The sequence below is a fragment of the Apodemus sylvaticus genome, chromosome 5 (genome assembly GCF_947179515.1).
Source record: "Apodemus sylvaticus chromosome 5, mApoSyl1.1, whole genome shotgun sequence".
Classification (NCBI taxonomy): Eukaryota; Metazoa; Chordata; class Mammalia; order Rodentia; family Muridae; genus Apodemus; species Apodemus sylvaticus.
The window spans coordinates 149,967,310-149,994,583 of NC_067476.1; the positions used below are offsets into that span (position 1 = coordinate 149,967,310).

At 48.9% G+C, this 27,274-nt stretch overlaps 1 protein-coding gene across 1 annotated transcript; it reads right to left on the reverse strand.

Annotated features, from left to right (window-relative positions):
* Positions 1-1,535: 1,535 nt before the first annotated feature.
* Positions 1,536-20,447, reverse strand: Sdc4 (syndecan 4). Its single transcript, XM_052184240.1, has 5 exons — positions 20,221-20,447; positions 8,649-8,787; positions 7,234-7,280; positions 6,361-6,556; positions 1,536-3,577 (listed from the first exon to the last, which is right to left on the reverse strand). The coding sequence occupies exons 1-5, from the start codon at positions 20,293-20,295 to the stop codon at positions 3,426-3,428; spliced, it is 609 nt and encodes a 202-aa protein (XP_052040200.1). The 5' UTR covers positions 20,296-20,447; the 3' UTR covers positions 1,536-3,425.
* Between the last annotated feature and the right edge of the window lie 6,827 nt (positions 20,448-27,274).

Sequence of the window (27,274 nt, forward strand, 5' to 3'; positions counted from 1 at the left end):
TGGACATCCTGTGCCCTCACCATCCCGGAGCCTCGAGCTACGTGTAGCCACTGAGCATTGAGTTTTAGAGGTTTTGCAACTCAATTTTCATTTTTAAATTTTAAAGAGCTACAGTGGCTGGTGGCTACTGAGCAGATCTAACAGATTCAGAGTGCACACTACAGGAAAAGCAGGGAATTGCAAGAACCAGAAACTCACCCAAGCAACTCAAGGAAACACAACAGAGGGTCCCTTGAGAGATATGAGACCATCTCCTGCTTCAGAGGGCCTGTGAGGGAGGCACCTCACAGTGAAGGAACAGTGGGCAATGCAAAGCCTCTGACAGGCACTGTGGTTATGAGCTGAATCCAGAGGCTTACTATATGGATTCAAATCCTACCTCCACCACTGGTGAACACGATCTGGACGGTTCTTTAACCTTTTAGATGAATTTTTTCCATTTGTAACAACAGGTATTTCCGAGCTGTTGTGCTAACCGGCTCAACTGTGAGACACTGAGTTCCTGGCATGTGTAGGAACTCCTCTGGGGGCTTCTTCCCACGGGGCAACATGGTGGTGCCTAACCCAAGTCACCAGGGTCAACAACAGACCACAAATTGAGGCTCCACACTACAGAGACAAGCTACGAGCAGGCTGGACCCTTGGTGACAGGCTCTTACTGCTCAGGAGACTCAGCATGACCAAGTAGGACAGCTATAGCGCGGCCTACGGAGAGACCAGGCAGGTGACACGGAAATATGCAGAAACTATCACTGAAAAGCCAGTCTGGGGCTATTTCCTCTCAGCCACTTCCTCTCCTTCTAGTATAGACTTGACAGTTGGCAAAATCTGTTTTTCTTCAACCTCCAAGGCTTTTATGAGAAGTACCATGATTCCCTACACACGGTGACTCATCTGAAGGTTATTTTTCACTATTATGATTTATTAAGTAGTACGTGTGTCCAAGTGTCTGCGACCTCTACGGTACACTCGAGGAGGTCATAGTCTGACGTCAGGAGCCGGTTCTCTCCTCTTGTGTCCAGGAATCACACTTGGGACCTCAGGCTGGTGTGACAAGTGCTCTTAGACTCTGAGTCATCCCCAAGGCCTCAGGGATTCTTGTGTTTGTTTTTAAACCTAGTGTTGCTTAATTAAAATGGGGAGAGACAGGATGTGCTGTCCAGACCATCGGGTACATTTTCTGGCATGTTTCCCCCATCCAAAGCCCTGCTGCTGTCTTGTGTCTGTGCCCGTGTCTGCCACCCCAAAGGTCTCTCTGGCTTCACTGAGTTCAAAGGGATACAGAATGAATGGCTTGTGAAAACCTTTAAAAATGGAGCTGGAGAGATGGCTCAGTGGTTAAGAGCACTGACTACTCTTCCAAAGGTCCCGAGTTCAATTCCCAGAAACCACATGGTAGCTTATAACCATCTGTAATGGGGGGGGGGGGGGGGAGTCTGACTCCCTCTTCTGGCACGCAGGTGGTACACTCATACACATAAAATAAATAAAAATAAATGTCTTGAAAAACCAAAAATAAACTGACAGGCTGGAGATCTAGAAAGTACCAGGTTTTATTATCTTTTTATCAAAAAAAAAAAAATCAGTAACAGATGACAGTGTGAGGGGGACAGAAAAGGAGCAGGTGCCACGGCTAGAAGAGGACCCAGCCAGCTAGGACCCTGCACGGAGGTGGTAATGGGGACTTACAGGCACAGGGTATGGCGGAGAGAGTGGTAGGATCTCCCCACCCTGATGCACCCCGGGCCTTTTAAGCCACTAGGTCTCTCCTCTATAAGAGGGAGAGTCCCAGGTGACAGGAGTGCCTGGAGCCTCATCACCTTCCTCCTGGTCCCCTTCCCTTCCCGGGGGAGACAAGCAATGTTGAGCAATAGTCTGCTAAACCCGCTTAAATCTCGGTGCCGGGTGGACGGTGACTGAGCGGTTACATTGTGTGGCTAGTGAAACCGAGGAATGATTTCCAATCACGTGGTCTGAAGTGAACTGATTTATACAGCCACATGAGGTCACTGTACTGGATCGTGCATCGAGAGAGCGGGGAAGGGAGGCAGACCAGGAGCTCCTCTGCTGGGCTCCTACCCCACCCGCAGCAGAAGGCACAGTGAGGGTTTGAGTCAGGTACTCCCAACTGCTCCTGCTCATTCATTCGCAAGAAGGCACCAGGTAGAGGGCAAGAGAAGAGGGCAGCAGCCTCCTTGGCCACATGAAAACTCACGCAGCCACCCAGCCAACATGAGACCTGTAATATCATTCTATAGCCTAAAAAAATATATTTATCTATTCTTCTAGAACCAAGGAAGGATAATATATTACAAGAACACAAACACAAATATCCCGTTACCCCCTACATTATATTCTGGAATCTGCTAGAACACTGCAGCTACTTAAGATAAAGCAACTTCAGAGAGGGCCAAGGTCAAAAACAAGAGCACAGAGCATTTAACAAAAAATATTGTGGGGGACAGTAGAGAGAGGAAGATGAAGGAAAGAGGCCCTGTCTGAAGCTATAAATAGTAAAAAACAAAACAAAAAAGATCATAAAAATCATTATCACCAACTCTTCTCTCATTTTCAAAAAACAAACAAAACATAAAAAAAAAAAAAAAAACAATGAAACATGGACTTAGCTGTTGCAATGGAAATGTTCTAGAAAGAACATCTGCACATCCCCACACTCTTAGCCCAGGCAAGGACGCTCACATAAAGGAATGAACCATTTAAAAAAAAAAAAAAAAAAAACTTAAGTTTTACAAATCTTCTACAAATGCACTTCAGAATAAGCTCTCAGCACTTCACCCCACCCTCCCTGGATTGAAAAAAAAAAAAGTTGAATTTCAAAAGTCACTGAGCCTAGAATGCCCCAAGGTCGCCACAGAGACTCTGCAGCGTGAATGAGCTCTCGGGCTCTCGTGGTGGACACTTCAAGGTACAGTGGGTTCTGGCTCCTTGTCCCAGCTCCTGACAGATGGGTAGAGCCTACAGCATGGTGAAGGGAGCCTGGATTCACACAGTAACCCTTGCCTCTAGAATCAAGGCAGTCGTAGACAAGACATGTTTACTATAGGATCTAAACTGGTCCTATATTCTATTCTGGAAATTTGGAACAAAAAGACCCAATTCTAGGCTTGCCTTCAGAAAGGGCAAGTTTAACCCCATTTTTTCTGCCAGAGCAACTGATACACAGACACAAAGACACATAGTCAGTCTCCCTCTCTCTCACTATCTCTCTCTCTCTCTCTCTCTCTCTCTTTCTCTCTCTCTCTGAGGCAGCACAGTAGAAGATCGTATCTCTTCTGACACCAGAAAGGTGACTAGAGATGGAGATACTGACAAGTCAGCATTAAGGTGCCCGCTCTCTGCCAATGCCTATCGTCCACAACCCTCAACTCCTCATTAAGTCCAAGCAGTGCTCATGGGAGGAAGCTTCATGCGTAGAACTCGTTGGTGGGGGCTTTTTTGTAGATGGGTTTCTTGCCCAAGTCGTAACTGCCCTCGTCCTTCTTCTTCATGCGGTACACCAGCAGCAGGATCAGGAACACGGCGAAGAGGATGCCTACCACGCCGCCCACGATCAGAGCTGCGGTGGGAGAGAGCAAAGGGGTGAGCGTGAGACCATCTCACTGCAACTTCCCAGTCCAAGCGCTCTTCTGCCCGCCCACCGCCAGTCAATCTCGCCCTGACCCCACAACCCCTATACCAAGCAAGATGGATACCTCATTAGCATCGACCTTCAGGACTTCCTTCTGACCAGAGATGAGGAAACAATGAGATCCCAGCTAGAGTGGACCACAGAGCAACACTACTATTCCATTCTACAGCTACCCTAGTCCAAAGCTCAGGCTCCTTCCAAACATCACACAGACCCTCCAGCAACAGCATAGCATTAAGCCAGGACCAAGGAAAGTGGCAGGTTGCAGCAACTCATGTAGACACTTCTGTCCTTACCACGGGGTATGCTCTGTCTTTCCTCGTGTTCACAGGTCGCACCTAGACCCATGCATCCATCCACACATAGATCACATTTTACAGACACACGGAGCACACTGTCATAACGCAGACAATTGCTGGTTCTCATGGTTTGAGCTCCAGTGGGAATCTGGAGTTTCTCCTTAAACCTCCAGCTTTTCCCGGCTACTGGACCTGACGAGGCAAACTTCTTCATCTCTCTCATTGCTACATAGAACAAAACCCTTCCTCATACCTTTCCCTACAGACTAAAATAATCTACTTCAAATGCCCAATGCAATGCCTATGCTTAGGCTGTAAACCTCTGGCTTTCTTGAGTTCCTCACCACCCTCCCCTGGGCCTGAGCAACAGAAAGTGCTTTAGTAAGTGGCCCTCACCACCCAGTTTAGCCCAGAGCTTCTGGCTGGGGCCAGGCAGTGGGACGATGCTCTATTTGGGTGAGCATCTGTCTATCCATCACACCAGGTGGCCTGAGTGACTCATTTCTGTTCGTTAGGGGCAGGGACAGAATCCTTCCTGTGGCAGATTGAATCTCCTAATTCGGTTTTACCCAGGCTAAGAAGATTAATCTCCCAGCCCTGCATACGCTACACATCTACGCAGAGAACAGAACAGGGGAGTCAGAAGAACTAACAGGGGAGTCAGAAGAGTTTTTCTACCAACAGATAAACCAAGAACAAAAGTGCTGCGGGTACCAGAAAAAACAAAAAACAACAAACAACAAACAAAAAAAACCCCGTGAAAGCTGCCTCCTGTCCATGTCTAGCACCTTCCTCCCCATAATGCCACTCCTTCAGGCCCTTGATCTGCACTGGGAGACCCCGCAGCGGCATGAACCAGCCACAGGTCCAGAAGCCAACTGTGTTCCAGCTCCAGACACGGAGCTCACCATGTCCTGCCTCTGTGACCCGGCTCCACTTCAGTCAGGATACAGGGGGGTCTTCCCAAGTCCACAGGAGTCACAGGACACCCACTTCAGAGAACTCCTAGGTGCTCCTGAAGGGTAATGTTTCCAGCTGGACTCCACTGTCCCTTTAATAGTGAGGCCACAGGGGCTAGAGAAACGGGTCTTTTCTAGGAAAGATCTTCCAGGGGAGAAGAGTAAAGGGATAGCCTGGTGTTAGTTCTCTTGCTCTGTGAGTCAGAGCGGGGAGCTCAGTTTTCCCACAAAGAAGAAGAATGACTGGTTTTCGAAGTTTTCTTGAGAAGCAAACAAACAAACAAACAAAAAAGACTAATGAGTCGATCTTAAACTCCACACGTGTTATTCACCTGTAGCCGGTCTCGGCAGGTCTAAACTACACTGGCCAGGAGTGAAACTCTGCAGTTGAAGCGTGACAAAACACTTCCTTCCACAAAGCTCCTAATGGTCTCGAGGGGCCTCGGCTCTCAGAGGCACCAACACAGAGAAAAGCAATGCAAATGTTGACAGACATTCACAGGACCGCACAGTGACCCTGTCACCGGGTCTACAAGACAAGGCCAGTGAGATCCTGAAGGAGACAAAGCAGTGACCAATGGACCCAGGGCTCCGTATTTACACCTCAGCCTCCTCTGGCCCAGCTGGTTTCCAGGAGACAGGAAATACCTAGCAAGGGCCTGCAGCACCAACACCTTGGCACCAGCCAGTCCTCCCAGACTGCCTGCCTAACTGGAAAGTTTGCTCCTGCCTCCACAACCTGGTAGGGAGATGTCCTGCCCCCTACCTTGAGCTGCCAGAAGAGAGCGGCATGGCACCCCCCACACACACACACACACGCACACACACACACACACACACACACACACACACACACACACGCACGCACAACTAACATTCCTCATCCAGGCCTGACACAGCCCCTCCTAAAGCCTCACGAAGGCCGCACATTCCCTGACAAGGATCATATCCTAGCTCTGTAACATAAAAGCATCCAGTGTCCTAACTAAGTGACAATGAGAGGCCTGGGCGATAACACGGACAGAACAGCCCTTTGAAAATTGCGATGTGACTTTGTATTTAACCAACTCAAGGAGGCACCATCCTTCCCATTTTACAGAGGCGTAAACAGAGGCAGGCGGTTCAGAAAGCACCAGGCCAAGGTCATAAGCCTACCGAGAGACAGGAGGGTGAAAGGGGAGCCAATCTAATTTCACCGGGGCCTTTTCAAGGGAAATTAACCCTTACATAATTAACTCCGGATGCCAAACTCTGTCAGGGAAAGGGCTCTAAAAACACCTGAGGGGCTTAAGGAAACAATTCCTTTTCTATTCTTCAGAAGCCTCTGATATGCATTCGATTTTCCTCCCCAACCACCCCTTAAGGGAGATAAAGCCCGCAGCTGCTCCATTCGAAAGCAAAAGACTAAAGGCATGCCTGTCTGCCTTCCCGCTCTGAGAAGCAGCAGCCTTACCTGCCAAGACCTCGGTTCTCTCAAAAATGTTGCTCCCGTGAGCAGCGCTGGACATGGACACTTTGTTGGACACATCGTCCCCCACGTCGGAGGGGACCCTTTTGGGAATGACCTCATTCTCTTCCAGCTCCTTGGGCTCTGAGGGGACGTGGATGCCGGGTCGTGCATTCTCAGGGATGTGGTTATCCAGTGGCACCTGAGAGAAAGGAGAGGAAGGGGCGCTTAGCACACCTCAAAAGGAAGGGAATCCTAGAAGAGGGCATGGGAGAGAGAGTCACATCTGCTCACATGGACGGGCAGGGGTGTGAGGGAGGGGCAGCCTTCACATCTCAGCAGGTACATGCTGGAGCGACCAGCACAGGTCATGTGTTCACTTGCCCCTCAGGAAGGCAACTGCACCTGCCGCCCTCTCCTAAGGCGGAGCATGTGTGTGTGTGTGTGTGTGTGTGTGTGTGTCAAGCCGTTGGAGTGTTTTACTCTTAGGGAGGGTACCAAAATGTATTAATGACCATTTCGTCAATGAGAGGAACAGAACGCAGCTGTTAAAAGGACACAGTGGGTTAGGTGACGCCAGGAGACAGGACTGCTTTCGAGGGCTCAGAGTTTCACACTCATCTTGAAAACAGTGCTGGTGGACAGCCGCAAATGCACGCAGAAGAGGCTGGGTTCAACAGTGGCCATCTTCTCCGAGGACAAGCATGCCCTGCCCAGGCCTGTCCCAGAAGCCTGGAGCCCCAATAAAAGGCCTTCTTAGAAAACTGAGTCAGATCCCATTATGCATTCACTGGGGTTGTATTCATTTTCTGTCACTCTCAGGAGAGCAAAAGCAAAGGAGAAAGGGGCTCGGGGTACAGGCTCGGGGACAGCACTCACCAAGGGCTGAATCACTTCAGGGAATGTCCTGGGCCCCTCCGTGTCATCTGCAAGGTTAGAAGAACAGCTGTGTGAACACAAGGTCTGTCACGTCCGGAAGCGATTCCTTCAACTACTGGCTGGTAGAGTCCCACCTCACGAGCCATTTTAGTCACCTCTACTGAAACATGACCCTCCTGGGACACCTGGCTCCTTCACAGTAGCATGTACCCTGGTAATACACTAAGCTGTCCAGTGCCCTGTGGGCTCTAAACCCTTACTAGCTAAAGTATGTATGGGCAAAGAAACAGCAGTATCTGGGCTCTGGTTAGAAAGGCAAAATGTCCCCAGACGAAGTAGCACACTTCTGAAAATCCCAAACTACCACCAGAAGGACTTTAAGGCCAGCTTGAGCCACACTGGAAGAACTGGTCTCAAACTTGAAAGTTGGAGAGCAAGGCCCTGGGCACAAGTCTCTATCAGAGAGGAAGGACAGGGCCACCCTAACTCAAATTTACATTTGAACAAGCTCCCCAGGGAATTAACTTTTGGGAAGGAAGCAGTTAACTGTAATGCTAAACACAACAGATTAGTAGACATAAAATTAACCACAGGAGGCAAAGAGTTAGCTTGCCTCTAGGCTGCAACCCTTTGTAGACTGTCCTGGAACGTAATCTATACACCACAGTATACTCGGTATACACAGTATACAAAATTTACTTCTAAAAATACCGAGTGCACGGTAGCGCTGAGACCGACCGGAGCTCCACAACGGATTCAGTCTTCCGGACACTCGTCTTACATAGTAAAGACCAAGGCTCAAAGGAGAAGGCAGCACGGGAATTCTGGACTATGCAAAGGCCCTGATGATGAGAGGGACACTTAGCAGCTGTCAGTTCCAGAGGCCACAAAGTCAAAGCCCATGAAAGCCCTGATAGCTGGTCACACCCCAAGAAACTGCCCACAGTCTCTTCTGAAGCAGGGACTTGTTTCCAGATCACCTCTCCATATCTCAGACCCTCACACACACACACACACACACACACACACACACACACACCTCCCACTCCACCCCCACTTTTGAGCCAGTACTTTTCCTTTCCAATGTTTGGGGGAGGGGGAGCGGAAAACACTCTGAGCCCTTCCCCACGCTCCCTTTACCCTCCACCAGAGGGAGGAGCCCAGTGGACAGGTTCAGGCTAGTGCGCCTGCACTCTCAGAGTGGAATGAATTCAAAGTTGTTTACAACTCACCCCAGAGACCCTGGGGGTGGGAAAATATTACTTTTGTACTTTTGTTTCCCCTTTTGAAGTGGAAGGGGGAACACTGTAGGAAAATCTCTACTCAAATCCATCTCTCCCACTGTTGCAGCGGCCACGATTCCCTGCGGGGCCCCCCCCCCCCCACATACAGCCTGCCCAAGCACGCCCCCATACCCAGATCTCCGGAACCGGATAGCTCAAAGTCATCTGAGTCCTGCTCGAAGACTCCAGCATCTTCATCATCCGGGAGAGCGCCAGAGAAGAATCTGCCTTCTGCGAGGTCCTGGGGGTCTATGACCTCAGTCTCTCGAATCTAGGAAGAGAGGTGGTTTCAAACATCATCCAAAAGGTCCATCTTCCTCCTCCCTCCAGACACTCTTGCCCAAGAACCAAAGGGAATCAGGATTATAGGATCAGATCAGAAGCCGTGGGTCCTGTCCAACATCTACTGTGTAACCCTATACAAGTCGTAACAAATAAGTTATTAATATTTCTAGGTATCATTTACTGAGTCACCGATAATATCTCAGGCTGCTTATAATAACTGTTGTTAATTCTTTTTACAACTAAGACATGGCACAAAAGGCTATAAAATCATTCTCTTCTGGTGGTCCAGGAGGCAAGTAACAGGCAGAATCTCATGAAGGGCCACCTGATTTCAGCTGAGGCCAGAGGTTCCCATGTATGTACACAGGCAGGCCCAGGCTGGGTGCCTATGACAGTAGGTAGCTCATTTCCAGATGGAAGGCAGTAGGCTATTGGCTCTGGGCCTGCAACTTGAGTCAGATTGGGCTGAAACAGGCGGGGCAGGTTCACTCACACCCCAAGAAAGCCACAGAGCTCAGACCGGGTGACTCAAAGGCACACTCCTGAATTCACAGACTTCTCTCAAATCTCAAAAATGTCTAGTCTTCTGCCGGCTCGGAGCAAGACACATAGATCCTTGCTCCCACGGACCAGCGCCACTCAGCTCCCATCGCAAGGAGACCCAGCTAGCCACCCCAGGGCCTGTGGTCAATTCCCACCAAACAGTATTTAAAAGCAAACTATCCTCGAAGCCCCCTCAAACACCACTTATTTTGTCCCCTCCCCCACCCCATCTCCTAGTCCAGCTTCTTTAGCGTCCTGAGGTGCCCGCTGCCCTTCCGCTAGTTTCTGGACTCAGGTTTGTTCTTGTAAACAACCAGGTGCAAGGGTCACTGGTCCACTCTTTCCAGGTCTTCCCAAGCCCAGCTTAGAAATTCAGACTGTGAACTAGCCTTCAAACCCGGGGAGGTCCCGTTCTTTCACAGAATTCTTAAAGAGAATTCAAACCAGAAACTAGGTAGCGACTAACCCTAACGCCATATAAATCTTAGGGGAGAAAGTGGCCGGGTCTGTGCCTGCCACCCCCGCCCCCAGGATGTCCTTCACCCAACCAAGACCACAGTGGCATGGTGGAGACAGCGAGAAGGAATGTCCGTTTACTCCCCCCACCCAAGAGATTGATTGGCAGGAGAGGTCGGGAGCGCGTAGCTTAGGAGGCAAGCTTCTCTTCCACCTCCTTCCGCCTCCACTCTCTCTCCCACAGGCTTCCGGGGAGAGGAGGCAGGAGCGGACTGTGCCCTCTGTGCACCCCCTTACTCAGGAAATGAGATTCTGGGAAAGGAGCTGGGAGGAAGTCAGGCTCCCTCTCTCCCCCAGGGCAGGGAAATCAATGCAGAGTGCTTGGTACGCGTGGGAGTGGGGAGGCAGCAGGGTTAAGCCCTGCTTACAGATGACTTCACGACTCTGGAATCGGGAGCTGTGGAGCTGCTGGTACTGGAATTCCAGCCCCCGCACAGGGCCCGTGCCTGTGGCTTTGGCTTGGCTGCACTGCCAGAGGGCTTCTCCGTGGTTGTACCAAGAGCCCTAGACATCGGGCATGGCCCAACCCCCAACGCCTCGCTACAAATTCCCTAGGGTTCAAAATCCACAACAAGCAAAGCCTCCATGGCTTACAGTGTGCCAGGTCTTAACATGCACGCACTTGGGATGACGCAGACCCTTTTTGGGCAAGGATGGAAATCACAGCTCAGAAAGGCAACTCATTCTAAGGTCACACAAGCACAGAAGTGACCAACAAGACCAACAGCCGGGCATGAGATCACCTGGGCTTCTAGCCATAGACAAAACATAGGAACACCGTTTGTGCTTAGGGCTACCAGCCAGCCCTGGGCTAGACAGGAACACTAACTGGGTGTGTCTAATCCAGCTAGGGGTGGGGGCATGAGGAGAGGGAGGAAAGGAGAGGAAGGTGGAGATACTTTGACCACCAAAGCCTGAAAGACTGGTCACACGACGTTTAAAAGTTCTAACTCTTCAGGGCGGATGTGGAGGTTTTTAGCCTGGGGGCTTGGATTCCAGCTCAGGTCTCACCTACCCCCACACTGCGCCCCTAGGAAGGAGCCTTGGAAGGTCTGTCACACTCCGAACCTATGTGAAAGGGTTCCGGGTGTTTCAAAACAGCCCTGGAGATTGGAGATAAGCACATTCCTTCGTATCACATGGGCTAGTAGTGATTACTTCCATCTTTCCTTAGAGAAACTAAAGATGAGGGGGCAGTGGGGGAGAAGCTGTCAAGATGTGACTGGTAAACTGAGGCTGAAAGCATGATGTATTCCTGGTTCAGCCCCCTTTGGAACACCCAGTGCCCCTCCCACCCCTCTTTTTTAGGGGAACAGGGGTCTCTCTCTAGGTAGCCTTGGCTGGCTTGCCACTCATTGGGTAGCCTCTTCAGTACTGGGATTTAAGGAGCTGTACCACCATGGGCAGCCCCTCCCCTCCCCCCATCTTTATGTTAAATTCTAGAGGAAAGGAATCTAGGATCCACTGTCCAGCCAGGATCGGACCATTCCTTCCAGAGGTTGGAAACTTCTTCAAAGGTGTGGAGAGGATGCAAACATTAACCTCTTCACCGAGTCAGAGGCTTCTGGGGCAGGTGATGGGGGACATGCTAAATTCAGCCTCCAGGAGCTTGGAAGGCATCCTCTCTCTTGGCCCCTTTCTGGTTCCTCCTATACTCACAATCTCTATCAAGCAACAAACTCACGAGTGGCCAGGAGACACTGAGGACAAGATGTCAAGACAGAACCAGCCATGCCCAAAGAGATTGCAAGCCCTGGTTTGTTTGTTTGTAAGCCTGAGAAGGTACCAGCAACCTTTCCTTCCCCCACTCTCTTTTCAAACAAGGTCCATTCAGTAGTCTGGGGTGGCTTTGAAAAACCAGGCCACCCAGCAGGCAGACCCAACCCTAACCAGAGGGGACCCAGTCTTGCTCCTGACTACAGATGTGGTCTGTTCACCTCAGCTCACCCAACCCTGCCCAGGAACGTGTGTCTGCGTGTATATGCAAGTACATGCACACCCTCTGGGTCCTCACGTCTCATCTTTGTCCCTTTCACAAACACAACCAGAAGCTGCCTGAATAAGGTTGGGTGCGGGTGCCGGCCTTGTAGCTGATAGAAATCTGAACTAGTGCTGATAGCTAGAGATCCTGAATTCTTTCCTGAACTGTCCAGGAGAAAGAATAGAGGTAGGTAGACTTTGTTTTATAGGAAGTTAACACCTGCCAGCAGGCGGCATCTGAGGCCACAGCCCAACCGTCTAGTTTTATGACCTCTGAAACAGATTACTTTGCCAAGGTCAGCCAGGCAGCCCTGAGCTTATGACCTAGGTAGCTCAGCCTCCTGGTTAGGTGGCCTCCTGCCCCCTTCCCAGAGCCCTGGCTGACCCCAAGGTTCTTAGCAAATACACAGGCTATTGCCTGAAACCAGGATGAGAAGCCATTGATCCTATCTCAAAGTCCCATGATGCCCATCACCCCAGAAACAACATGGGGATCGGGGTGACTAGCAGATATCCCCAATCCATAGCAGGCTCCGTCTCTGTATACGGTCCTTTACATCTACTCAACAGTACAGGTGTTCTACCTGACCCATGGGTGAGTCACTCATCCAAGGGTCACGGCTAGGAGAGAACAACACTGGATTCATACCTAGACCTTTCTCTAAACCATGTCCTAACCACAGCCAGGTTCGTCACAATCACCTGCCCATTCTTCACCTCCGGCCCCACCAGAAAGCCCACTGGACAAGGGCTGAGCGGGGGGCTCCAGGACACCCCACCTTCCCTTGCCTGGGAATAAACAAAGGTGAAAGTGTTTATTGCTTAAACAAAGGGACAGAAACTTGGCTGGAAAACCAAGGAGTGCTTGGCTAACTGTGAACTGGGGAGAACCGCCTACCTGCCTCCTCTGCACAGAAGGCAGAGTCAAGCCCGCACCTGATCATACTCTGAGGAAGAGACCATAAGGATGATACCGGGCTGAGGTCAGCGCAGGGGCCAAGGGAACGCCCATAAACAGACTCCTGGGCTCCCGAGTGGTTTTTAACAGCCCCCGCCAACTCCATTTACTACAGTGGGCAAGAGCCAAGCGCAAATCACAGCCCCACCGTTTCCTGTGAAGTCTGGGAGTTTGTTCTGGCTTTACGTCCTCAGTTTCCTCTTTTGTCTTCAGGGCTGGGAAGCACCTTGCAGAATGAAGGTCAAGGGGAAATGTATCCCAAGTACACAGGTGACCCAGCAGGTGACTGGAGCATAGCAGGTGCTCATTATTAAACCCCACCCACCTTCCTTCTGCTTAGGAGAGAAGAATGCTCATTGAGCCAAAGAGGAATCTTGCTGAAGCAGCTGCGGGCTGGGGAGGCCCTGGCCATGAGCTGGGAGGTGTTTTTGCAAGCTAGAGACGGGTATGACAACCCTGCCACTTCTGCTGAGACCAGAGATACCCAACTGAAAGGTCGGCTTCTTCAGACTCAGGGATGGGTAGGAACCTGCCCAGTGTAAGTTCTGAGCACATTATCCTAAGCAAACAGACAGAGGAAATCTGTGTTTTTCCAGGAGTAATGGAAGGCACTAACCAAAGATATCTGGAACTCCTCTTGTAACCTAGAGCCTCTGTTTCCTGGCTTGCCTTGGGGGACAACAACAACAACAACAAAATCTAAAAGGCAAAAAGAAGTCACACACCAAATTTTTGATGTGATGCCCTGGGCCCTGAAAGGGTTAAGCAAGGTCTGGGGGATTGGGGGGCGGGGTGAGTGAGGGTTCAAATGTCGGCTCTGCCCACTTCAAGGTCAAGTTACTCTGAACACAATCACCCTGTAGAGAGCCAGGCCTGGCGCAGTCAGCAGCCAGCTTTTCACCAAGCCCCAGAGCAGCCCTTTCCCACAAGAATTCTAGGATCATGGGGTGTCAGCCAGAAATGAGGGGGATTGGTCAGGAGCTTCTGGACAAACCCCTCCCAGGGACCAATCCAGTTCTCTCAGCACTCACTACCTAGGTGGTCCCTGGTGGTGGATTCCCTTTCTGGGCCTTAGTTTCCCCACCTGTAAAAGGTCTCAAAGAGACAAGCCTCCCTCTGTCCTGAGGCCTGGTTACCAAACTGGGCATTGCTCCGATTACCAGTGGAGACAGCTGGGGAGGGACTGGCTCCCTCAAGGCCTCAGAGACAGAGGTGCATTGAAGTAATCTAGGCAGCAGATCCAAAATCCCCGCTGGATCTGAGGCTGGCCAGAAGCCTCTCAGCATGCAAACAAGCCTCCTGTGTTTTGAGAACAGAGTCCAGGGCCTTTGCAGCCCTGTTGCAATGGATTAGATCTACCAGAGCCTGGTTTTACATGCCCCTGCACCTCCCCCGACTGGGGAAGCCAGCAGGAGATTCTGACCAGGTCAATCCGTCTCAATCATCTTGAAGCTGGACTTCCCCGGAGAAGGCAAGGAGTGTCCCCACTCTAAGTGTCCAGCCCAGCCGTTTGCTTTGGGCCCAGAGGCTGGTGTGGAGCAGCCACAGGTCAGGTCATTACCACCAGCTTCACCCAGTCACTGTTTCCATAAGCACCAGCCTCTCCCTGCCTCCCTTTCCATTACCCGGGTGTCACCTGACCAGCAGCCTCTCTCATTTGCCAGAGAAAACTAGGGCAGCCAACTCCCTATACTAGGAGGACAGGGGAGGGGGGCAGGCAAAGAGCAAAGGGTGGGGAGCAGTCAATAAATAAGAGGCTGTAACTCAAGGTGGAAAGAAACTGATATTGGCGGGTGAGCCTAGAGAAGACACGAAGCAGTTGTAAAGTGTCAAAGGTGGCTGGCTGGCTGGCTGTGGTGGTCCATGGCTGTAATCCCAGCACTTAGGAAGCAGAGGCAGGAGGATCAAGAATTCGAGGCCAACCTCAACTACATCGGGAATTCAAAGCCAGCCTGGGCTATACATGAGACTCTATTTCGGGAGGAGGGGGGTGTTCCCGTGATAGTTTGAATCCCACAGCCCTTTAAGATAAATGTTTTGAACTCCAAGAAATCATACTAGCCCATTGATGTTTTCTGCACATATACAGATGCCATGACCCAAAGCCAACCTCTAGCCAAGACAGGAGCCCTTGTCTAGTCATGGATAATAAATTCAACTGAAGCCAGCACTTTATAAGTTTGCTAAATAACTAACTATTATGGCCATCAAGTGACACAGGTGTTTTATAGAGGACACTGGGGCTCTCAAATCAACAGAGTGACTTATTAACTCCCTGTGTGTCCCTGGGTGAGTGGCAAAGTCGGGGCAGAGACCCAAGAGGCTTTGTGGCTGTAAAATGTACCCACATTTCCTGTTCCCCAGCCTCCGGCAGACACCACCAGACAGGTCTGCAAGGGGCAGGTGAGTGCCCAAAGGTCACCTGTGGGTTAATAACGAACCAGCTCTACAAGCCAAGTTTCTCTGGGGTTAAATCAGACCCCAATGGTGCGCATGTGTGTTCTCCCCGCCGTTAGCAGAAAAAAAAAAAGCCTTCTCAAAACCTTGCCTTTGCTTGTCCACCAAAGTCTAGAACACTACTTGTCATCATTCAGCTGCCTCAAGACACTTGTCCTCACACACACACACACACACACACACACACACACACACACACACGCCTGGGACACCTGCAGATCCTGCAGGAGAGGTGGGGCTGCCAGGAACTGGTTCTTGTTTAAATATAAACCCACCTGATAGCCTGCAAACAACCCACTTCGAAGATAAACAAATATAAGATTTGGGCTCCATCGGCCCCACCCCTAGGCTCTATCCTCCCCACCTAGCAGCTGCAGGACTAGATGTGGGGGAGGAGAGAAGTCCAAGGCAAGTCAGGGAACCAGGGACCGCACAAGGAGGTCACTGAGGAATGCCTCCTCTTTCACTGTTTGGAGGTGTGCGAGGTCTCCTTTGGCAAGCTCATTAACTTGAAGCCTCGCCACACCATCGTTTAATTAATTTATTCTTTGTTTACTGGTGCTAGGGAATTGAAGTCAGAGCCTCAACAGGACCAGGAGGTTAACTAGCATGCCCAACTGTCACATTATTGTTTTTAACATCCTAGCAGCTCCAAAAATGTCACGGAATCTGAGTGCAAATCAAACCTGAGTGACACTAGCTTTGGCTCTTGAATTCAGACCAGTTGAAGCCTCGGTGTTACTTAAGGGTGTGGGTGTGGAGAGGTGTACCAGTGTTGTACCTGCTCTGTACACTGTCCGGGGGTCCAAGTGCACACGCAGGCGCTGTGAATGTTCAAAGACACTGATGCTGGCTCCCCAAAGCAAAGATAAAAAACCCAAAACGAACAAAACCCCTCAAACCTTCACACCCATTCCAACATTCCTACCACAGAGCTCTGCTTACTAGCCAAGACACTGATAGGAAGAAGTGGTGACTCAGGCAGGCTGTAGTAAGACACAGATGACTCACAGAGCCCAGTCCATCCCATTCCCCCTACTTTTACACATTCATTTGGCAATCACAGCAACCCATCCAGTCCTAGAGGCTGAGAAAGCGGCCAGGGCCAATCCCTTCCAACAGAGCCCGGCTACCCAGCTCCTATTCAAGCCAACTCAGCACTCCAAGTCCTCGGAAAACCCTCCTGTTTCCAGGGGCTGGAGATGGCAGGAGCTGAATGTCTACTCCACTTCTCTGCTGAGACAGGGACTTGTTTAGAGTGTACCAAAGAAACCAGTTACTCCCTTTCCCTTGGGCTGTGGGGCAAGAAGGACGCTCAGATGACAATGGTCCAGCCTCCTCATTTTGGAGATAGGAGGCTGAGCTCTGGACATGAGGTATGTTTGCTAGACACACAGAAGTAGGTCTCAAGGTTATCTGATGTCGCCATTATCTGGAATGTTCTTTAAGGGACAAGCTAAACAGACACCTAGCATTCTCCCGAAGCTGGTGATACACTATGTTCTCTTGAACATCAGCTTTCTGTGAAAAGGGAGATAAAGATGCCTACAGTGCAATACTGAACTACCGTCAGTCATCCTAGCAGTAAGTGACTTCAGAGCACCTTTTAGAATGAAATTTTTATATATAAGTTTATTTAGTCATACAATCACTGTTCATAGGGAAGTTAAGGGTTTCAATAGAAGGAATGAAGAACAATTCTGGCCCCAGATGTGAATGGGGGGGTGTTTCCAGAGTTTGGTGATGTGATTTCATTTCCTGGAGGGAAGACCTTAGATGTCATGAGGTTTCCAATTCTCCTTTTGAATAACTATTGTGTAATTATGAATCAAGTATCAGAGGGCTGAAGAATTGGCTTAGTCGGAGAAGACCTGGGTTCGAGTCCCAGCACCCTCTTAGCATCTCACAGCTGTCTACAGCTCCAGTTCCAGGGAACCGCCATCCTCTCCTCACCTCCTTGGGCCCAGGATATAGACATGTTACACAGACATACATTCAGGCAGAATACCCATAGACATCCACATACTGTAAGTAAAGCAACAATCTAGAATAGAGTTGGGGAGGGAGTCTCCTTGAAACCTCCTAGTTCCATCTTGATCTTTCAGAAGCCCCCTCTGGGTTAAGAGGTCTCTCCTGACACACCGCTGAGCTCTCCAAATCATGGTCCAAATATTTTCCCCGGATGTGTGGTACCTCTATGGGCTCCCAAGAAGTCCCAAGAGGTCTCACCAGCCACTCACAGGCCCTAGAACCTCCTAGACTTTGGCACTCAGCTCCTACTTCCTTGCTGCCAAGGAGAGAGTTTTCAGGTAGACTAGAAAAAAAATGAAGTACACCAGGTGGGTGGGAGATACTTCCTCAGAACTGCCTGGGATTAGTGCCAAGTCGGTGGGCTGTGCCCCTGGGCAGCAACACCTTGGTCCACACCCTCACCCCCCCCCAGCCCCCATCCCAAAACAAGGCTGCCTTTAATCGGCCAGGGTGGGAGTGGCAGGAGGCAGATCAGGGAGTGCGCCCAGCTGGACAGGAAGAACAGGTTTAGGATGGCAAAGCAGCCAAGCAGAGGAGAGGGCAGCGGGTGTTTAGCTTGGGCTCCCTTCCCCAAATCTGGGTTTGGACTAAACCTAAAATTTGGAGACAGGCCCTCGTAACATGAAGAAAACAAGACTACTCGAAGAGAGAGTTGATGGCCTGCCTGTATACTCCATATTAAAAGATGGTATCATATAATCTTTCAATATACTTTTCTGGAAAGGGGAATACAAAAACATAAACACATGCGCTGATTTTTGTTGGTGGTGGTGGGGGGTGTTTTGTTTTATTTTTGTGAGGACCTAATTACTCAGTTATCAGAAAGTGCTCAATAAATCATAACATCTGTTAGCTAAACCCTCAACCCAGGCCTCTCTCCCTCTCTCCCTCTCCCTCTCCCTCTCTCTCTCTCTCTCTCTCTCATTCCAAGGGAGGAAGAAAGGCAGATAGTATCATTTGTTTCTCCAGGCTAAGAGACGTTTGGTCTGATTTTTTCTGACCACAATCTAAGGGGGAAATCCCTGTGACCCAATTAGAGGCAAGATGCCCCTGACATTAGGCAGGGAGGAGGGAGAACTGAAGTCAGGACCAGAGACTGAGACTGAGGCCTCCGGAGGCAGCTGCTTCCCCCTTGGTAGATCAGGTCACCCAAAGCAGGCCTGGCAAGACCTACCTCCCCCAAACCACATCCTTCTGACTTATCTGGGGGACACTGCGGTCTACTCCTCCCCCAAAGCACCTGCTGGCTTAGCAGCCAGAGGGGAGATCAATGCATGTGACTGGCCACGTGGTGACCTCAGTCATCTCCCTAGGTCCTCTTCCCTCACACTGCCTCAGCCAGCATTCCTTCAGATGTCCCCAAGGAAGGACTGAACTTCAGAATAGCCTTTCACAGCTCGTTTGGAATTAATGCAACAGGAAGGCATGCAGGGCTCCAGGGCTCACTCAGCCACAACCTTTCTGCAAAGATGCCTTGGCTTTAGAGGGAAGCCATTCCCTCATATTCTGGATCATTCCATTTGCAATACCTTGAGACTTTGCAGTCCCAAACATCAACAGATGTTAGAGCAGTCTTGACAAGAAGTTAAGAGCAGGCCTTTCCAAGCCTGGCTGTCTAACCTCTGCCCGACTCAGCTGGTTGTTAGCTGCGTGAGCGTCAGCAAGTTACCTAACCTCTCTCCTGCCTCGGACTAGTTTAAGAACAGTAAACAGTGAGGTTTTCTGAAATTAAACACACTTAATTCCAAAGCCACCGGGAAGGTATCAGAATAGAAACCAGCATGCAATGAGTTGGGTATCTAACTGGAATTGTGCTGAAATGGTGTTACATATGCTCTTATTTATGACCTGGGGGGCTCCAACACAATCATCTGTACCCTAAATAAGCCCAGAGAAAAAGTGGCTTTCAAAAAGAACATTAACGATTAAACGCCAGAGTCTCAATCCCCCTAAAAGCTGAACTAACGGTACAAATGGCCCCTGCTCCTGGGTCAGATCCCTACCCTTCCCAGAAACTGTCATTCCCTATAACTTCCCTTGGGAGAGTCTGCCTCCTAAACTACTCCTAGGACGGGAGTTAATACGGCCCTAGGTCCTTGTAGACTCTCATAGAGACCCTGAGGTGGAAAGGTTTCTTTAGGCTCCCTGGGATCTTTTCTCCTCCAGGACCTTCTCCCCACTCAATTTCCCCGTGTGTGGTTTCAACCAAAACACTTCTCACAAAACAATTGTGACTCAACCTCTAGTCCCAGAGCTGATCAGAAAGCTGCCCTCTGAGTCCGCTCAGGAAAAATAAGGAACCTAACTTTTCAGACAGCCTAAAGTGGGAAGGGTCACCTCATGATCTGTCCTGTAGATAGGGAAGGTGACACTTAGAAGGGGCTGCCCCTTCTTAAGTCAGTCATAGCAAGACTATGTCCAGAACGAAGGCCAGGACTCAGTTCTCTCCATTCCCCAAGGTATGTGAAACGGAGTCCCAGACACAGCGCTAAAGTTTTCCTGCTCGCTAATACAAACTTCCCACCTTGTCCCCAGGCCATCTCAGACTCCAGCCTCCTGCTCTGGACACCCAAAGGGCCACTCCGCGCACAGAGCCAGCACTGGGATCACAAAGTAGGGGTGAGGGTGTGGGAGGAGAAAAGTTGACACCAACTTAGTCACGTCCCACCCCGGAGCCTAGCCATCAGGTTGGGTCTAGGACAAGAGCGCAGAGCAACAGGCTAAGGGTGCAGGGCGCGTGGAGGAGTCTCCCGCAGCCTCCCCGCGACCCCGGAGCAAAGTTTCCCCATAAAGTTTTTCCTGTCTCGGCGTTCAGAGGCGGGGCGGGGGGGGGCAGCTCGTGATGCACCCTACTCCCACCGGATCCCGGGATTTGGGGGAACAAAAGAGGCCACCCCCATCCCCCCAGTTCTAAGACATCCCTCAAACACATACCGACTCGCCGGGGACCACGGGGAAGCCTCCGAGGAGCAGCAGCAGCAGCGGTGCAAGCAGGCAGGCTGGCGCCATGGTTCTACAGTACTAACCAGTGGCCCAGAGCGGGCGCGCAGCCCTTCTTATAGGCGGCAGCCCTGCCCCGCCCCCAGTGCTCGCCCGCACCGCCCGGAATTCCCCCGGGAAAGCTTGGGCCTGCGGGGTGCTGCGCCTGCTAGCTGGAAACCTCTAGGGCGGGACCCGGGCGGGACCCACCCGCCCGGGGACCCGCCCACAGCGTGCCCGCTGGCTCCGAACTGATCCCGATCTATGGCTCGCGATAATTAACTGATCTACTTTGAGGCAGTCTCCCTAAAACCCGAGGATCACTATCCAGCCCCACTTTATAACTGGGGAAACTGAGGCCCATAAACGGGTAGGATTGACTAGGGGATCTTCTGTTTATACCAGTTTTCAAAGCGGGTGTGCTCCCTCTGAAGTCAGGAAGGATTTCCCAAGTGGCGCTTGAATTCGGATAGTTTTTGATTAGCAACTCTGAACCGACTGCGAAATGGTTCAGGTTTTTCCGGGCCTGCTGTCGAAACTATTCCAACCCTAGGGCGCAAGGGCAAAAGCTGCTGGAAAGCCAAAGAGCAAACCTGCCTGTGCACTAAACAGTGTGATTTATCAACTCAAGTGTGAATTTTGTGTAATTCTCACGTGTCATGAAATAGCCTTACTCTTTTGACTCGTCATCCTCTCCCCCAATTAAAATTGGAAAAAATGAATCCTTAGCAGTGGACCAAACAAAACCTCGGTTTTAAGAGATTTTCTTTCATCTCTCTAAAAACTGGTTTGCAAGTTTATTCTCTTTCTCAATAGAATATTTCTCAAGTCGGTTTCCACACCGGATCCAAGAAACGTTGATTCTAATATCCTAACAAAGTAGATGATGGTAAGATTCTTTAGCCCCCCTCCTCGCCCCTGCCCCAAGCACAGGTACTGATGGAATTATTAATAATCGAAGATTGGAGAACATCCCACACACATGATGTCATCCTGGCATTTGAGATACTGAGGCAAGAGGAGGTTTAAAATGAGCCAGCTGGTGGCAGTGTGAAACCCTGTCTTTAAAAAAAGTAGGGGAGGGGCATGCTAGAACCATCAATCAGAAGTCTCCATCTTTGACATACAGATACATTGTTCTAAATATATATATATTATGTATACATTTGTGTATACATAATGTGGTTTTGGAATTAGGGCATTTGGCATATTATGAATTCACATACTTTCTGAGGTGACTATGACCCCTTGCCCCTGTCCCTCTTTGAATTGTCTAAGCTAACCCCCTAACTGACCATGTTCCATAACCATGACACACCCATAAGCATAGAGGCAGAGCAGACTCCTGCCTGTCCTATTCCTTGGCTTCCCTTAGTCTAGCCCTTTATCATTTTCCAAGAATGAAAGTCTCTTGTGGCAGAGAGCCTTGCGAGAAAAACAATTTTCAAATACTAATCCTGGTTTTTTTTTTCCCCCTAGACTTAATGGTGAGCAATTGTTCTCAACTATTTGAATATACTTCCCTAAAAGTTGGGCCCTGAGAAAATAAATGAATCACCCTAACTAGAATAAGAAGCTCTTTCTTGTGAGCCGGGTGTGGTGGCTCGTACCAGTAGATCTCTGAATTCAAGACCAGCCTGGTCTACACAATAAGTCAGGGCTATGTAGAGAGACCCTGTCTCAGAAAAAGAGGAGGGGGAGGAGGAGAATGGGAAGGATGGGGAGGAGAAAGAAGAAATCCTTTCTTATTAGGCATGGTTTTCTAGGAGAGGTAGGCAGATCTCTGAACTTGAGGACATCTTGTTCTATATTTCAGGTTCTAGGCCAACCAGAGCTATGCAACAAGAACCTGTCTCAAAAGGAAAGAAATAAGTAAATAAATAGAAAACATTTCATAATTCAAATGGTTTCCAGTCTTTCCATGGATTGGGCTAAATTGGCCCAGGAAGGCCTTAAACTCATTACACCCCTACCTCAGCAGCCCAAGTAGCTGGCAAAACAGGCCTAGGCCAGGCTAGGTTGGTATAAACAATCTCAAGAACATAAACAATAAAAGTATAGCTAATGTTTTACATTGATGGCTAACATTATGTTGGTGTCTAATGTTTTTTGTGAATGGCTAATGTTATGTTGTTTCAAAGTTTAAATATTATTGGGCCTAAGAGAACTATAAAGCAAAACTGGACCTCTGAATTTTGAGGGCTGCTAAGGGCTGTTTCTGAAATTGCCCGGGCTTGTACAACTTTAACAAAATGGTTGTTTATGCAAGATAATGGGTCACGAGGTCAACTGCTGCTTCTGCTTCTGTAAACAAAACCTTGTTTTTGCTGGAGATAACCGGAACACCTGAAAGACATAGCTTTTAAAAATAGAAGATAACTTTACCTTCTTTGCCTTTAGAAACCCCTGACTAAGGTGGCTAACTGCTACACTTGGGAAACCTGGAGTCTGGGGTGTAGACCTGGCACGGTATCTGAACAAACCCCTCTTCTTTGTGAAAATATATCTGTTGTCAGAGCGATGAGTCTCTGAAGGCCCCAGACCCATAACTACTTATTTATTTGATTGAACCAAAGGCACACAAACTAAGCAAGCATCCTGCCACTGAGATGTACTGCCAACCCTTGGTTTGGTTTGGTTTGTTTTTCAAGACAGGGTTTCTCTGTGTAGTCCTGGCTATGCTGGAATTCCCTTGTAGACAAGGCTGGCCTCAAACTCAGAGATCTGCCTGCCTCTGCCTCCAGAGTGCTGAGACTAAAGGTGTGTGTGCCATCACCCCGTTAGCCTTTCTCTCTTTTTTTAAAAGATTATTTTTGGAGGGGTCCCTGCACATGGCACAGCCCACATAAGGAACAGCCAGCAGAGGCTTGCACTCTTTGCTACGTGGGTCCCATGCATCAATCTCAGGTCAGGAGAGGATGCCCAGCATGGCTACCCACTGAGCCACCTTGCCAACACACCTTTAAAAAATAAGCAATTGCTGGGCAGTGGTGGCGCATGTCTTTAATCCCAGCACTTGGGAGGCAGAGACAGGCAGATTTCTGAGTTCGAGGCCAGCCTGATCTACAGAGTGAGTTCCAGGACAGCCAAGGCTATACAGAGAAACCCTCGTATATTGGTCTCGAAAAACCAAACCACACACACAAAAAAATCTTATACACATATATGCACGTTTATGTAATTTAACTTATACTAGTAGTTAGGCTTAACAAATAGCTCCCAGAGCTCCCAGATTTGATTCTTCTGAAATATTTCCTGATGCTGATATCTGGGAGACATCAAATGAAGAATAGGGGTAAAGTTGTAGCCAGAATCTACCTCATTTTAGCATAAGCAATGTTCATCAGGCTGGAATGATCAAGTTCAGGGGAAGAAAATGCCCCACTCAGCAGTAAGATAGACATTCCCAACCAAATTTCACTTTTTCTGTTTCGTAAATGTTCATCAAACTTGTTAGACCTGGGTTTTGGCCTGTGTGGTTATTTATTTTAGTTTTGCTCTTGCCACGCTGCTGGGGATCAAACCCAGGGCTTCATGAACACTAGGCCAGAGCCCTACCACTGAGCTACAGCCTCAGAAATTTCCTGTATAGTCAGAGTGCACATCACAAACCTCACGTGCTTTATCTTGTTGGTTCTACCGTAAGAAGCTGCTTAAGGGCTGGAGAGATGGCTCAGTGGTTAAGAGCACTGACTGCTCTTCCGAAGGTCCTGAGTTCAAGTCCCAGCAATCATATGGTGGCTCATAACCATCTGTAATAAGATCTGATGCTCTCTTCTGGTGTGTCTAAAGACAGCTACAGTGTACTTAGGTATAATAATAAAGATATACACACACACACATACATTTTTGGTTTTTTCAAGGCAGGGTTTCTCTGTGTAGTCCTGGCTGTCCTGGAACTCACTCTGTAGACCAGGCTGGCCTCGAACTCAGGAATCTGCCTGCTTCTGCCTCCCAAGTGCTGGAATTAAAGGCATGTGCCACCACTGTCTGGCATAAATAAATCTTTATCTTAAAAAAAGAAAGAAAGAAAACAAAAGAAAGCTGCCTAAATTATTAGGAGATTTTCAAAAGGTGTAATATGATAACATTTTGATCAATTATACTCTAACAAGAGTTGTGATGACAGAAAATTTAATACCCAATCTTGAGCTCTAGAAAGTAAAATAATATGTATGGCAGTGAGTGCCTGTAATTCAGGACTGAGGCAAAAGGATGCCAAGTTTGAGATCTGGTCTATATATTAAAGCCGTTTCAGGCAACATACAGAGGGGCTGGAGAGATGGAGTCTTCATGCGGCGAACATACTTACACTTGAGCACACACACACCTAAACATACTGAAAAGTCATCAATAAGTCTCATGTAAAGAATACAATATGAGGAAATTCCACGGCAGAATGTAGAGTGTAAAATCTAAGTATAGTACAAAAGACAATAACACACATCTTCTTAAAGATTTGTTTGGTTTTGTTTATGTATGCAGGTGTTTTTCCTGCATACATACATGTGCACCACATGTGTTCCTGGTACTCAAGGAAGCAGAAAAGGGCATCAGATCCCCTGGAACTATAGTTAGAGATGGTTGTGAACTGTCATATAGGTCCCGGGAACCAAACCCGGGTCCTCAGCAGCATTAACCAGTGACCGTAACTATTGAGCCATCTCTCCAGCCCCTGTACCTTTCTTTTCTTTTCTATTTTATTGTTTTAAGATGGATTGTTGAAAACAGCCTACTGCTCCAGCATTTGACTAAACTAGATATATATATAAGAGAATAATGTGAGCATTTTATTTGTAAGTGTGTGATTTACAGTAAACTGGGAAAGGTGATCTTTGCAACAATTTGAACATCTAATGAAATGTATTAGCTACTCACTTTAAAATGTGGCTCTAAAATAATAGTAACTTGGGGGAGAACACTGCCAGAAGATGTTGAAATGGCCAGTTCATAGTTAGCAAAAGTTCTTCACAAGACTGTCCCAAAGGCCTGGAGCTGTGGCCTTCATTGTCTCTTTTTCAAATTCTGAGAACTCTGAAAAGGACGCAAATGTGCTTTGATGCAGTCATCCCTGGGCTTATGGGATTTGAACCTGGGCTTCTTGGGCTGGGAGCAAAGAGTATACACAAAACATCTGAATGAGGTGTGGCCAGCTTCAGTAGAAGCACTGCTCTGGGGAGGCAGACGCGGGGAGAGTAACTAAGGCTTGTTGCCAGCCACGCATCTAATTCCAGACCAAAGAGAGACCTTGACTCTAAGGGGGGGGGGGGGGGGGAAGAGCCAGGCGCGGTGGCGCACGCCTGTAATCCTAGCACTTGGGAGGCAGAGGCAGGGAGATTTCTGAGTTCTAGGCCAGCCTGGTCTACAGAGTGAGTTCCAGGACAGTCAGGGCTACACAGAGAAACCCTGTCTCAAAAAACCAAGAAAAATAAAAATAAAAGAAAAAAGAAAAAAAGAAAACTCCTTTAATCTCAGCACTCAAGATTCAGAGGCAAGCAAATCACTGGGAGTCCCAGGGCAGCGAGCGCTACAGAGCAGGACGCTGTCAACAACAAAACTGAACATCTACTAGGGAATGACAGTGGAGGCTGAACTCTGACCTACACACACACACACACACACACACACACACACACACACACGCACACAATTTATAATAGCAAATTAAGGTTCCCCAGTGCCCTACATGGATCCTAAGTTAAAAAAAAAAATGTAAAACAGAAAACCAAAAAGAAAAGAAGAAAGAGCTGGCTAACACGGAACCTAGTTTTTATTTGAAAACAAAACAAAACAAAACAAAACAAAAAACTATCTATTTATTTATTTATTTTTAAGATTAATTTATTTATTTTATGTATGTGAGCACTTCGGATACCATTACAGATGGTTGTGAGCCATCATGTGGTTGCTGGGAATTGAACTCAGGACCTCTAGAAGAGCAGTCAGTGCTCTTAACCACCTAACCATCTCTCCAGTTGCCCTGCCCCCAAAAATCTCAACTTATTATTATTACAATTATCATTACTGTGTGTGTGTGTGTGTGTGTGTGTGTGTGTGTGTGTGATGGAGTCGTGCGTGCGTGTAGTGATGAGAATGTGGGTGGTGTCAGAAGCTAAGTATGGATTTGGTTCTCTCCTTCCACCTTCATGTGGGTTTCTTGATGGAATGCTTACATCATCATGTTTGTCCAGCAAGTTCTTTACACACCGAGCCATCCCACCAGTCCCTTACATAGTCTTTACAGTCAGAAGCTGGCTCCGGGAATTGCTAGTTGGAGGAAAGTTGGCAAGCTAGTTTGTTCCTCCGTTCCCAGGGCAGTGAGGGGGACAGGCGTAGAGCATACACTCAGCTGTGCTGGTCTCTGCTACAGTTTCCTTATTTTCTGTCCCTGAGTTGGTGGGAGTCCAGGAAACATCATGGGCCACCGTGCCCTAGCTTTATTTCAAACAAATGAAAAATGATTTGGAATAGGCCAGAGTTAACTGAGCCTGGGTGCCTACCTGGAACACCAGATACACCAAGCTCAGGGGTCTCCAAACTGTCATCAGCTGTTCCATCTCCTAGAAGCCCTGGGTCCTCCACCTTCTAACTTTGGTCTTTCTGCAATATCTAGTGTTGATCCCTTTGGACAAGCGTCCCTTTCCCCCGTGTTAGAAGGCACAGGCGCTTCAGTTAAAGAGAATAGGGCTACATTTCTAGCTGTGTGATCTAGAGTAAGACACTACGTCTCTGTGCCTCCATGTGCTCAAGGGCCGCTTGGGCGTCACAGGGAGAATGTTGACAGTATAACGCCTCAGGCCCACAAACCACTTATAATCAAAGTTGTCTCCTTTGAGCTCATTCCTTTGGTCAGTTGCATCCCCCACACCACAAAGAGGTAATTTTCAGGACAGCTGAGGGACTGGATTGTGACATCCTCTCTCCCAGAATGTCACCAACTCTTTCTGATCTTCCTCGCTCCATGCAAACCTCTCCCCAGTTCTACATAATGACAGCCTGGAGTTTCCAG